The sequence below is a fragment of the Fundulus heteroclitus genome, chromosome 23 (assembly GCF_011125445.2).
Source record: "Fundulus heteroclitus isolate FHET01 chromosome 23, MU-UCD_Fhet_4.1, whole genome shotgun sequence".
Lineage (NCBI taxonomy): Eukaryota > Metazoa > Chordata > Actinopteri > Cyprinodontiformes > Fundulidae > Fundulus > Fundulus heteroclitus.
This window is the reverse complement of record NC_046383.1, coordinates 7,258,247-7,271,647: the sequence shown is the minus strand read 5'-3', so window position 1 is coordinate 7,271,647 and position 13,401 is coordinate 7,258,247. Positions and strand designations below refer to the sequence as shown.

At 39.7% G+C, this 13,401-nt stretch overlaps 1 protein-coding gene across 4 annotated transcripts in view; it reads left to right on the top strand.

The window, feature by feature from the left end:
• Positions 1-10,672, top strand: part of lnx2b (ligand of numb-protein X 2b) — a 42,398-nt gene extending 31,726 nt beyond the window's left edge. For all 4 annotated transcript variants that reach the window (XM_012861783.3, XM_036126994.1, XM_036126993.1 and 1 more), the window contains exons 6-10: positions 56-202; positions 3,898-4,072; positions 7,094-7,337; positions 9,231-9,392; positions 9,489-10,672. In XM_012861783.3, the coding sequence (XP_012717237.2) occupies positions 56-202; positions 3,898-4,072; positions 7,094-7,337; positions 9,231-9,392; positions 9,489-9,624 (864 nt within the window). In that variant the 3' untranslated portion in view covers positions 9,625-10,672. The remainder of the gene's footprint in view (positions 1-55; positions 203-3,897; positions 4,073-7,093; positions 7,338-9,230; positions 9,393-9,488) is intronic.
• Positions 10,673-13,401: the final 2,729 nt, after the last annotated feature.

Below are 13,401 nucleotides of genomic sequence, written 5' to 3'. Positions count from 1 at the left end.
GGGTCACATCAAAACAAACGTTTTTTTTTTTTTCTTTTGTTCTCCACGTCTGCAGAACAGTGAAAAGTGTGTGAACTTTGCTGTAATGAGGCCTGCAGAGAGTCCAGAAGAAGGAGGAAGCAGCAGAGAGGGCCAACCCAGCAGAGCAGTGAGGAGAGCCCCCGAGCCGCAGTACTACAGGCGGCAGACCACCTTCCTAAAGGTTATAGAAAACATTGTTTCTTATTCTTTATGCCCACTTCTTTGTCTTGAGTGTTTCCAATTCCTGATTGCCTTGCCCATCTCTGAAAGTTTATCACGTTGGTTCTGCCTGCTAGTGAAGCTGGTCTGTTTGGTGAGCATTTCATTATAAGGAAAGTATGTTTCTGACCTCATTATCAGTCCAAGGAATCAGGAATCTCATCACACTTGTCTGAGCTGGGGCCCGTTCTTCGTACGTTGCTTAAAACATCCAAGATCAAATGACACATCCAAGATGATTTCATCTGGCTAATCATGATCCGGCTAATTGGGTTCTTCCAACACACCTGTTGTTTACGATTAGTATGGCTGGATTGAGTTATCTGAGACAACTGCGCGTTCATGCGTTTGTTTAAAAGGGGAAATGTATCGATAGTAGAAACATTGATCAGCAACGCTGCTATTGGCTGTTCAGCATGGCCAAAGAACGCCCACAGTTTTTCTCCCAAGCAGAACAAGAGCTTTTAATGGAAGGTTATGCCGAATTTGAGTCATTAATTAAAACACCTCAAAATCTGCTAAAGCCAGGAGAGAGGGCATGCAAAAAGTAGCAGACAAATTAATGTGTAAATACTGTCCATGGTAGATGTTTCTATCACTTTCTACAGTATGAATTTTTGCATTTTAATAATTTGATATTAACTTTGTTCTTTTATATCAGAGCCTCCACGGGACCCACTAGAACATGGGGACAAGTAAAAGTGAAATACAAGAATATTCTACAAAATGGTAGCATTTAATTATTACACTTTATTTTAAAAAGGCACTTGTTATGTCAAGAGATCCAAATTTCAGTGTCATTCCTTAGAGACGGGAAGTAAAGGACATGTGCAAACTGGGAATTTTAACAAAAAAAAATAAATCTTTATCCATAAAAAATGAAAATCTTCCTTTTCCAAGTCATCCACAGTTTACACGGTAAAACTGTATTGCTCCGTGGCTAGATAATCCATCCAAAGTTTTTTTCCTAATACAATATACGGCTCGACAGGAAGCAAGCCTTTCAAAGTAAAACTAAACTTCAAAATAAAATGGCCCGAACAAATCTTCTTACTGAATATGATAAAAATAAAAAGCAAACTATCATACAAATAACTTAAATATTTTCTATTTATGGCTCCAACACCACTTTTTCCTCTTTAAAAGCCACTGTTAAATGATGTGTTTGTCTGTTTATAACAGCCACCAAGAAAAATCTCTCTACAATAACACTGTCGCGCTGCGCTAAAGGATCCTGTCTATTGCGCAATACGCGATTAATTCAAAAAGCTCTGGAAATTATTCTTGCACCTTCCGCAACAGGTTGCAGTCGTAAAAATGGACATGGCTGCGGCAGACTTCTCCATCTCCTCCGCTTATACAGCCGTGATCTAATCTTGTTTACATGAAATAAGCCTGCTCTCGAGCAGGCTTAAGCTGGCGCACATGTTGCTATGACAACAAGTGCAGGAAGTCTTTCGAAGAACCAAACGATCCAAGATCATGCCAAATCGTCAACAATGAAATCCTGCTAACTGAGTTAGAGACGTACGAAGAACGGACCCCTGGTCTTCCTTCTTCCTGTTTTATTTTGCCTCGCAATTATCCAATCAGCACTCTACTTCCTGTTTGTAATGTGATGCTACGTGCTTAATGTGTGTATATAGCGGCAGGCAGAAGTATTCATACACTGCAAAAACGGATCTAAAAACAAGTAAAATGTTCTCAAAGTTAGTCTATTTGTCCTTGATTTGAGCCAGTAAACAAGATTATCTGCTAATGGAATGAGTGTCTTTACCCCTAAAATAAGATAATTAGACATCCTGCACTTGAAATAAGATTATGGAGATGAATTGTTCCTATTTTAAGTGGAAAAATCTTATTCCATTGGCAGATAGTCTTATTTACCTGCTCAAATCAAGGACAAATACACTCATTTCACGAAAATTTTACTTATTTTTAGTTCTGTTTTTGCAGTGTACGCCTTGAGCTTTTTTATTTTATTTTTTTTATTTTGTCACATTGCAACTGCAAACGTTATTGCATTTTTATTAGGACTTAATTTGGTAAACCACCACAGAGCATTGGATAATTGTGAAGTAGATAGAAAACACATAAAAACCCTTGCTTTTGCATTCAGGTTCCTTTATTCTGATACCTTTTTAAATGAAACCCAGCTGCCTTCAAAAGTCACCTCATTAGTGAACTACTGTATTATTCAGACTATAAGGCGCACTTAAAATCTTTAAATTGTCTCAAAGATTAATGGTGCGCCTTATATTTGATTAAAGTTGTGCTTTCTGGCCGATTTTATGTGGTACAATGCGCTCGAGTACGACTTGGCAATGAAGCCGCTCCGCTTTGTATGCAACCAGAGTGAGCTACTGGTGTATAAAGTTAGAAAAAAGTCAAATAACATGGCTATGCACCTTTTAACCTGTCAGAACTCATCATGGAGGCCAGGTTGTTGGTCCTTAAGATGTTTGGCTAAGTTTGTTGAGCTGCTTAGCTTCGTTGCCACCGCTTTAAAACACTGTTTGCACACAGGCTTGTCAAGGTCTTTGGGTTTCCCTTCTTCGTTTGCCTCGTCAGAAATCAGAATCAGAAACAAGTTTAATCACCAAGTAGGTTTGCACTTACAAGGAATTTGACTTGGCGTTGATGGTGTGGACAAATATGCAAAATATTTAGTGTTGATGTTGTGCCAAATTGGTGTTGTATCCGGATACAGCATTTGCGTATCGATACTTTTCACAGTATCAATTTTTTTTTTTTTTAGACAGCCCTACTGTAATTGCATGCCACAATTTGCTTATATTTATTTGCAAAAAAAATTTAATAAATGAAACCCGTGTATCATTTCCATCATCGCTTTTCTTCATTATGCACCTTTTTGGTTTTCTTAATGTGGCAAATAGTGAAAACGTTCAAGGGGTATGAATATTTCTGGCAGTGTACACGTTTAGCTCAGCGTCAGGGCGAGTTTCCCTTTATCACTCATGCTCAGTTATTTTATGCACAGGAAGTAAAAGGAAAAGCAACCTCCCTTCCCCCGGTTTGGGGGTGAGAAGCTTTTAGAGCAGACACCTGCGTTGGTGAGCGGAGATGAAAGCTCTTCTGTGGGGGCCTCCCTCTGTCCTGATCAAAAGACCCGGGGTGCTGCTCACTCTGCCGCCATGCGGCTGCTGCCTTGTTGTTTTGGTCCCTTCTTTGGGAGGCGAAAAGGATCAAAGCTGTAACAGTTAGCTTTCGCCTGCGGAGTCAAATCTTCTCGTATTGCTGGAGGGGATGGGTTCCCTGCTGTGGGAAGGAAGAAACCCCCCCGCCTCCCCCGAGCTTCCCTTCTGACAGTTTACAGACTCCGTGGAGCAACAAGGAGGCTGGTTGAAGTCGTCGTTTTCCACACATCTTTTCCACTACGAGAGCCAAGCGTTGATCCTCACACGTCGCTCCTACTCTTTACCTCTCAGCTCCGTCTCAGATGTTTCACATTTGTTTCTACAAGTGGTCTGCTGAAAGGGATCCGCTGCGTCAAAGCAGCCTGCTGTGCTTCTTATAGCTTTTTGTTTTACACACTAAAAATAAACTGGAGCAATATATGAGTTTGTGCGGCTCGCCGTCCTGAATAAGGCCGAGGTTTTAACATAGTTTTATTGACTTATAATTCTTCTTTTATAGGACCCACCAGGTGGCTTTTCTTGTCAGGAGAAGACTGTGAGCCTGAAGAAGGAGCCTCGGACTTCTCTGGGCATCACCATAGCCGGGGGGAGGGACTGCCGATGCAAGCTGCCCGTTTACATCACTAGTGTGCAGCCTGTTGGCTGTCTGCACAGAGACGGCACCATCAAACGAGGTACACAACCGCGACTGCATTTTAACAAAGCCTGCGCCTGTTTCTCCCCTGATTCTGATGGTTTTTTTGTCTGTAATGCCACTTCAAAGAAATAAGCCGTAGTGACCAAATCCAAATGCACGGGAACGGGTCGGTGTGAGATAACGAGTTGGTACAGATGGAAACGCGGACCAATAAACTGCTGTTTAGAACCACACTGCAAAAACAGAACTAAAAATAAGTTGAAATTTGCTTGAAATTAGTGTATTTGTACTTTATTTGAGCAGGTAAATAAGATAGTCTGCCAAAAGAATAAGATTTTTGCACTTAAAATAGGAAGAACTCATCTCCTTCCACTTATTTCAAGGCAAGGCAAGGCAAATTTATTTATATAGCACAATTCAGTACAAGACAATACAAAGTGCTTTACTTGATTAAGATATACCAAAATAATAAAATGTAGATAGAAAATAGAATAAAAGCAAGTAGGGATAGAATGTAGTAACAAAAAAGAACATTAAAAACAGTAAAACTGTTTAACTAGAACAGTCAAAGGCAATTTTAAACAGATGTGTTTTTAATCTTGATTTAAAAGAACTCAGGCTTTCCGCACTTTTACAGTTTTCTGGAAGTTTGTTCCAGATAATTGGAGCATAGGAACTAAATGCTGCTTCTCCATGTTTAGTTCTGGTTCTAGGTATGCAGAGCAGAGCTGGAGCCAGAAGACCTGAGTGGTCTGGAGGGTTGATACACTGATAACAAGTCTGTGATGTATTTAGGTGCTAAGCCATTTAAGGATTTATAGACTAACAGAAGTGCGATATATCTAATTATCTTATTTTAGGGGTAAAACACTCCTTCCATTGCCAGATAATCTTATTTACCTGCTCAAATCAAGGACAAATACACTCATTTCTAGAACATTTGACTTATTTTTAGTTCTGTTTTTGCAGCGCAAAGTGGAAGGAGACACAGTTGGCATGTTTGCAGCAAAGCTCAAACCCTTAACTTTGTTCTGAATAAGACCATTTCCACGACGGCGTTTACAAAGACCGACACCGTTTTCTTCATCATAGTTTACATGTTACACAATAGCCTGAACCATGAGTCATGCTCACTTAACGTCACCTTGCAGCATTGCTCAATAATAAGCTCGCTGACTTTTCCCCTGCTGCTGTTCCTGTGCTTCGTTTAACCCGTTTAAGTCATAATTTCTGACTTTGCAGGTGGGAAATCAATCGGAAATCCCCAAGGGTCACAATTCTGACGTGAAAAGTTTGATTTTGTCCTCCCAAAAGCATGTCAAATTCCAGTATTACTGCCTTACATTCATCTGTCCCTCAGAATTATGTACACTACAGGAAAAGTTAGTTTATTATATAATTCAGGCCGTAAAAAGTTATCAATCTGAGGAAGCCGGTTGCATCAGGCTGTTTTCTTTGCAGATGAAAATCATTGGTGTCTGCTGAACTTTGTGCTTGCACATTTGTCAGTTCTTCTTAAAATATAAAATGACCTTATTTCAAAGTAAATCGAGAAGAATGATTTGAATTGTATGTATTAGTAAGTCTCCAGTGCTCTTCCTCATCCACGTTTAACGTCTCTTGGTCTTAATGGCGTGCGTCTTTGCCTCCATCTTAAGCCAGTTTCTGTTTGCGATGAGCAAAGTGTTTGCACTGATTTGGAAGAAAGCCAGCCTTTGAAAGGTATAAAACCTGTTTAGAGACTAGATACCGGCTCTGGACTGGTCCTTCAGCTGCTTTTGTGGAAAACCGACAATAGGCTGAATAGGAAAAGGGCTATTCTGTCTTTTCGTCCTGCTTCTATTCAGGGGTACACAATGTGTGGCTCAAGGGCCGTTAAACAGAGGGGATGTGGGCTAAAAAAAAGAGGACTAACTTCTTTGAAGAGGAGCTGACTTATATCAGTCTGGTAATACGGGTGAAAACCTAAATGAAATCTTTCCAATTAATTTAATATGTGAGTTGTATCTAAAAATAAAGTAACATGATCTGTTCCTGGTCAGCGGTCAAGTTGTTCAGCAAACTTGTTCAGAGTTGATCTCACCAGGTCACGGTTTGTATATTTGCTGACTCGTCACTACAAGCTTATGAGGAACATTTTAGGTTTTAATCAGTTTTAATGCATTTTATATGTACTACAAATGCACATCAGGCCTATACAGCCATATATTTATGGGCACAGTGATCGCTGCTGAAGGTGTTTTTGGGACATGGTGAGAGAGTTGGGATGTTGGTTGATACAGGATCAGAGAAAAGGTGTTGGATTAACTTTTTCAGCCCACAGTTAGAAGTTTACATTGATGGGAATAAAAACTTGACTCCGCCAGATGGATTTGCTCCGCATATCCATCTGGAAACCTTCCATTGAAGTAATTTTGAGAAGGGCGGAAAATACTGGTTAGCTGATTGGCCTATGTTGGTGATAGACGGGCCAAATAAACCAGTCAGAGCAACGAAGCATGTTGACGTACTCGTCAACATGCTTCGTTGTCGCTCGTAACAGAGCGACGACAAAAACACAACCACAAGCCAAGCTACTCTTGCTGCTGCAGGTGAAAGGCTCGTTAGCTCAGCAAAGAAATACTCTGTAATTCCAATAAAACTTCCTCGATAGCCACGCTAACGCTAGTTTCATCGGCTGAAGCCGCCATGTTCTTTAGACTGAACTGTCGCACTTCTCGTTGCGTCACACCTCAACCCGCCTCAAAGCCAACACTGATTGGACGTTCGTTTGGTGAACGGCTCCAAATTTTCTTTAACGGAGAGTAGCCAGACTGATCTGCGAGTGAAACCTTGAAAGCTCGCGAGATCAGGATGGTCTCACGAGGCTAAATAAAAACAATAGTATTTTTTGAACATTTAAATACAGGAGAAAATGCATCCTGGAAAAAACTTAACTGTGAAAATCTTGAGGGGAAAAAAAATTTGTCGAATAGAGAAAATCTTTTACTTTGAGTCCTTTTTTTTATTAGCTAAATGTTTTAAAAGCTGCTCATTAAAGGTGAAACTGCTTCCTCAGGTGACGTTCTGCTGAGCATCAACGGCGTCGACCTGACGCAGCTGACCTACAACGAGGCCGTCTCTGTACTGAAGGCCCAGACGGCTCAGTCCCAGGTGGTGCTGCGGGTTATTCAGACCGTCTCCGAGAGCACCGAGGAGGACGCGGAGACCGGCAGCAGAGACGAGTTTGACCACATGGACGACCAAAGAGACGAGATCCGGACCTGGACGCCGCTGTGGACTCACTGGCTGGGGTTACCGAGGTAGAGCCCGCTTCGTCCCCAAAAATTAAACCTAAAGAGCGTTTTTTTCCCCTCAGCCTATGAAACTAATTTAGTCTGAAGCAAAAATCTTACTTGGGAAAGACGACACCATTTCAGGTTTTAATAATATGCAGCGTTTCCCCTACTGTCCTACAAGAGGGGCGCCCCGCCAACAAAATCGCCCGCTCCCCAAGAAATGTGGGAAATGTATTAAGCCAATAGGTGCGCTCAACTATCAAGGGTAAAACGTCCGCATGGCTCACAGTTTGCAGCCTGTACACCCAGGTGTGTGAGGACTCCTAAGCCGAGTCATCGCTTCTACTTTCAGCTGAAAGTCACCTGGTCTCGTACGCAGGTAAACTCTCACTCCCGCCAAGAGAGAGAACGGCATTTGTTTATTTCACGTGGTGCCCCGATTACTTCAATATACTGAGAATGTTTGTCTAAAAAACAAATATAATTATCACGTCTGTTTAAACTCGATGATTCTAAACATTAACACAGAATATTCCACGTTCTCAACAAGTAAACGGCTCTATGGTCGTTTCCAGATGTCCTACAAAAATACAATTTGCTTTGATTATCTGTTGGAAACAAAATTCGATGAAATAAGATGGCTGCTTTATTCTTAAAGATCAGATTCCAGATGTAATGAAAATAAAATTTAATAAAGTTGCACTCAAAAACATTCTGAACTTTGGCAGATCTAGATTTTAAAGATATTTTCATTCAATCAAGAAGCAGGAAGGAAGAATGGCAGGTAGGCTTCAGAATATAACCTTGCATAAAGATACATGATGGAGACGTAAAAAGAGAGATATAAAATGGATAAATAAGAGAAAGATTAAGAGACAGAAGTTTGCTGCTCATTAAAATGTTTATTCTGTGATATTAATGGAAAGCTACGTGGAAGAAAAATCTTAGCAACCCCCCAAAAAAGAACAATTTGCCATGTTAATGGTTAATTACCACCCCATGCGAATTTCTATTGGAAACATTATTATTAATTATATTTTTTTAAGTTCATATTTTTAGGTTTTAGACCAAAGAAAACCAAATCAATTTCCTTTTACAGACTGTACCTTCTTTAAGCTAGCAGCTTACTCTCATGTGTCACATCTTGTGCCATTAGCGTCATTCTTATTGTTATGGGAGTTTTTTGCAAGTTTTTCGTGATGCCCTCTTGTTGCAAACATTTCCCAGGTCCATGCAGTCTTGTTGCGTATGGTTCCCCCTGAACAGAATACAAATAAAAAACTATAAAGGGGGAGTTTGATTGAAGCCTGAGCCTTTTGTGACGTCATTGGAGGAGTGAGCTATTAGGTGTGATTTAAAAAAAAAAAAAAAAAAAAATTTTAAAATATAAATGTCAAAACCTGAAGAGTTCCTCTGCAGGAGTGCAAAAATGTTGCAAAGCTTTGGCATAAGAGTCCCCTTTGGAGGAGCTACGGAGTAGCAGAGGTCTGAGCAGAACAGATATTCTCCTGTTTGTTTGGAGCATTTTTGCTGTATTTTTTTTTTTATACCTTTGTTATACTTTGCTAAAACTGGACTCTGTATCACATGTGTCCTGCATTGTTTACATCTAAATTGCTGTACGGTGAAATCACTGTGCACTTTATCCTGGAATGTCCTGCAAAGTTACTTTACTATCCTGCAAAGTTACTTTACTATCCTGCATAGTTACTTTATTTATCCTGCAAAGTTATTTTATTATCCTGCAGTTATTTTATTATCCTTCAAAGTTACTTTATTCTGGAATCCACTGCAATCCACTGAAATTCTCAAGCTGTATGCAAACGAAATTTCGTTCTGTACGCACTCTGTGCATTCAAAATGACAATAAAGTTTGTCTAAGTCTAAGAGAGGATGTGCTCTGTCTCTGTCCCTCAGTCATATGCACTGGTGCCGGGACATCGTCCTGCAGAAGACCAACAGCGAGAGCTGGGGCTTCAGCATCGTCGGCGGCTACGAGGAGAGCCACGGCCAGCAGCAGCCTTTCTTCATTAAAACTATCGTGCCTGGTACGCCCGCTCATTTCGACGGCCGCCTAAAGTGAGTTAAAGCTCCGCGACGATTTCATCCACCTGCATCCCTAAATCTCCGTTGCCCTCCAAACTCCACGTTTTAACGCCCGCCGTTGCTCCTCAGGTGCGGCGACGAGATAGTGGCGGTGAACGGCGCTACGACGGTGGGGATGAACAACTCGTCTCTCATCCCGATGCTGAAGCTGCAGAAGAACAAAGTCACCCTGACCGTGGTGTCCTGGCCGGGGAGTCTACTGTAACAAACTGTCTGTGTGTTCAGACGAGCACGCCAGTAGCCCTGTTCAGCTGCATTCCTCTAATCTATCTCAATCTCCTTAATTTTTATTATTATTTTTTTTATTTTATACAGAACATTGTACATAATAGCTATCAAATGCACAGTCCAGTCTGTTGAAGCTGTTCGGGACTCATGTAGAAACTGGTTGTAACATTAAGGAGCACAAATTATAAAAGTGAAACTTATAGTCGACACAAGCTTGGGAGCGTTCAGTTTTTTCTGGTTGATTCTGTTTGTTGATTAAATCTCTGCCGTCAGTCGATAGAATAAAGACTTATTTACCTCATATATATAAGATTCCGACTAAAGACAAATACCAAACTAATCAGTTTGTGATTTTTCTGTCTAAAATTGATGAAAATCATGCACAATATTGCTTTTATAATTTGAATCAAATTTAAATAAAATCTGCAGAGCATTTTAAAGAGATGGATCAGGTAGTTTGCAATAATAAATGTTCACTTTAAAGTGTCGATGCTGGTAAAGTAAAAACAAGCGACGTGCACAGGTGATTATAACAGATTTGGATGAGCAAAACAAATGTGTGCATCGTTTATTTTATATATTTTTTTTATTCAGGAACAAATTATGAGCTTTAGGGTTCTTAAACAAAGCCCAAAAAAAACATTTTTGTTTCTTTTCATGAAATGTTGTTCCTGATGAAAGTGTTGCTAATTCTAGCCTTTATTTTTTATTTTCCTTCAAGCCCTCATTTTAGCACTGTTTTTATTTCCAGGTCCTAAGTAGATAATTTTTTTGACAGACCTGGAGAAGCGGGTGCCTTGGAGGTATCAAAGGACAAGCCAGAGTAACTGCCTTAAACTGTCCCTCTACCAGAATGTGTTGATAAATGCTGTTTATATCAAGTCTAAAGTGGCCTTGCTTGCCTCCTAATGGACGCAGGTGTTGAACATCAAAGTGGCTTTTCGAAATATTCACCAAGTAATGTGTAAATAACCCCATTCTCTGTTTAATTTTGAATTTTGTTCAATAAAATTGTATCAAATCGGTTTTGTTTTTGCATGTTTTTTTTTTTATGCAGTCTTTACCATTGCAGACACAAACTTGAATGTATTTTATTTGAATTTTATTTGATAAAGTTTTAGTTGTGCATTAGGGAAGCAGTCAGAAGAGATTCTTTATTTCCAAATAAAAATCCGCTGGAGGGAGTATAGATGTCTTCTAGTCTGAGGACGCATTGGGATACCTCAAAAGTAACTCAAGAGAGAGAGAATAGAAGGGTGGATGTTAATGGTATGGACACCCTTTTCGGTCAATTACAGCATCCTGAAAGTGTTTTGAGTTGCACATGTAGAGACTGAAATTATTTCTCATTCGTCCTTACAAAATAGCTCCAATCTTAGTTCGATTGGATGGAGAACAGCTGTGAACAGAAACGTCAAGCCCCGTCATGGATTTTCAGCTGTATCTAGGTCTGGACTTTGACTAGGCCATTTGATTTGTTCTAAATCCATTCCATTTTAGCTCTGGCTCTATATGTCTAGGCTTGATGTCCTGCTGGGAGGTGAACCTTTGCCAAGTCTCGCATAGCCTCTAAAATGTTATCTTCCAGGATTGTCCTTGTATTTAGCTCCGCCCACAGCAAGGCCAAAAAGCATATAGGCTACAAAGGTACTAATCTATCCAGAAGACATTCTTACATGTTTGCCTTGTGAGATTTTCTAACCTAACCCTGCTGCGTTTTATTTGGGAAGGGGCTCAGATTAAAGGGGGCTGACTACATTTGAATATGAGCTTTCAGAATTTGCACAAAAAGGTAAACCCATGTATTTTTTTTGTTACCTCAGATTCATACGTTACTTTTTGTTTATCTAGCACATAAAATCCCAATAAAATGCCTGAAGTTTGTGGTTTGTAACCTGAGGAAATGTAAGGAAACAAAGTGCATTAACACTTTTTTGGCAGGCACTGTGCATCTTGACTAACGTGCATTGCTTTAAAGAAAGTAATGCAGGGGTCTTCATCTCTGGTCCTTCTAAGACACCATGTTGTGTGTTTTTGGTGCAGCCGGGTTCCAGCACATTTGAATCAAACCAATGACTCCTTACCAGGAGGAGGCAAAAGATTACAGGACAAGCTCTCTGGAGGACTGTTGGAGTCCCACTGCTGCTCAGTGTCCAATAAACTGTTCAGTCTGACCCCTAGTGGCCAGAAATAACAGCTCATATTTCAGACACTAATGTGTTGATGATGATAAAGTCAGCCTCATCTGGACTGAGGAAGTTCCATGGGTTTTATTAGCATGTTTGGATTATGTTTTTTTACACTTGCAGCTTGTCTAACAGAAGATTAAAAAGAAAACTTTTGGTTTTGCTTAGAATATTTCAGTCTTTTGTACACCAACCAAGAAGCCATTTGTAGTTTACTGATGGAGGCCAGCAATATTTTTTTTGTAAAGTCTTGAGCTCATGATGCCCTGTTTTCTAACAGGGTTCTTACAGGACCTCCACCTTTATTGGATCACAGCTGGCCTGTCTGACGCACATTTACACCTGCAGACTCAGAAGTAAAGCCAGCGCCGTTGCAAGCAGCTCCTCTCATCATGAACTTCTTTTCTTCCCTTCCAGAAGAATGTTCAGAACTTTAAAAACCAAACCCAATAGACTTAAAAAGTTTGTTTTTTTTAAACAAGTCTTTTGTTGAATGTTTTTATTGATTTCATCTTATTTTAACAGTTTGCTGTACAGCGTTTTTTCTGTAAAAGGCGCTTAATAAATACACTTTACTGACTTTTTTTTATTTTACCCCAGAGTAGTCAAATCCATCACCTGAAGTCACCTCATGCACAGAATGTGGTAAATATCCTGATTGCTGCCAACCTTTTTGTGTACGGTTTGTTTAAATATGTGGGATATTCCCACTACCAAACAAGCTGCTGAATGTTTTTTTTTTTTTTTTAATTGTGTGCAACAATGACATTTGACTATTTTCCATATATTCATCCTTTGCTTTAAGCCAAACCCAGCTGGACTGCTTGTTACTGAAAAGCTCCATTTTACGCTCCTCTGATGCACTGAGGCTGTTTACCTTTGTGATGGTAGCACAGAAAAAGCTTTTTTTATTTTATTTATTTTGGTGTATAGATAGCATCCAATGATTGTTTTAAAAACTTGGGTGGCCTCAAAGTGCCACTATTTTGTGAAAGTTTTGCCTCCCTTAACATCTGTTGCATATTTATTCCCCAGGAAAACAGGAAGTTGTTGAAAACTTTTATTCAAATAAAAAATAAAAAAAAGAAGACATTTTATGGGTACTATTAATCAGAGGCACCAACAACTTTTTTAGGCATTTCCTAACATGTTTTTTTTTTCCCCAACCAAAAAATTTCAAATAAAAGGTTAGATTATTTATTTTTTACATTAGAGATAACTTGCAGTAAAAGATGGATTTATTTTAAGGCTTTCATGAAGTTTTACAAGCCAATAAACGTAGCCTGCACTGTAACTTTACAATAAATGACCTAAAACTAAGCAGTGATCATTTGAGTTACAGCCTTAAAAGGTTAAGAGACTGAAGGAACGTAAAATGGCTTCAGTGCGAGGGAAGCTGCAGCAGAAACAGGGCGAAGCGTGCTTCCACCGCTGCGACCGCTGGTCTGTAACATTACAAGGTAGCAGCAGGTTATGCTAATAGCGTTCCTAAGTTTAACAAATGTGTCAAGTAATTGCAGGCCGTCTTGTTAAAGTTAACGATTCAGCACCTTGTTAAACATGACAAA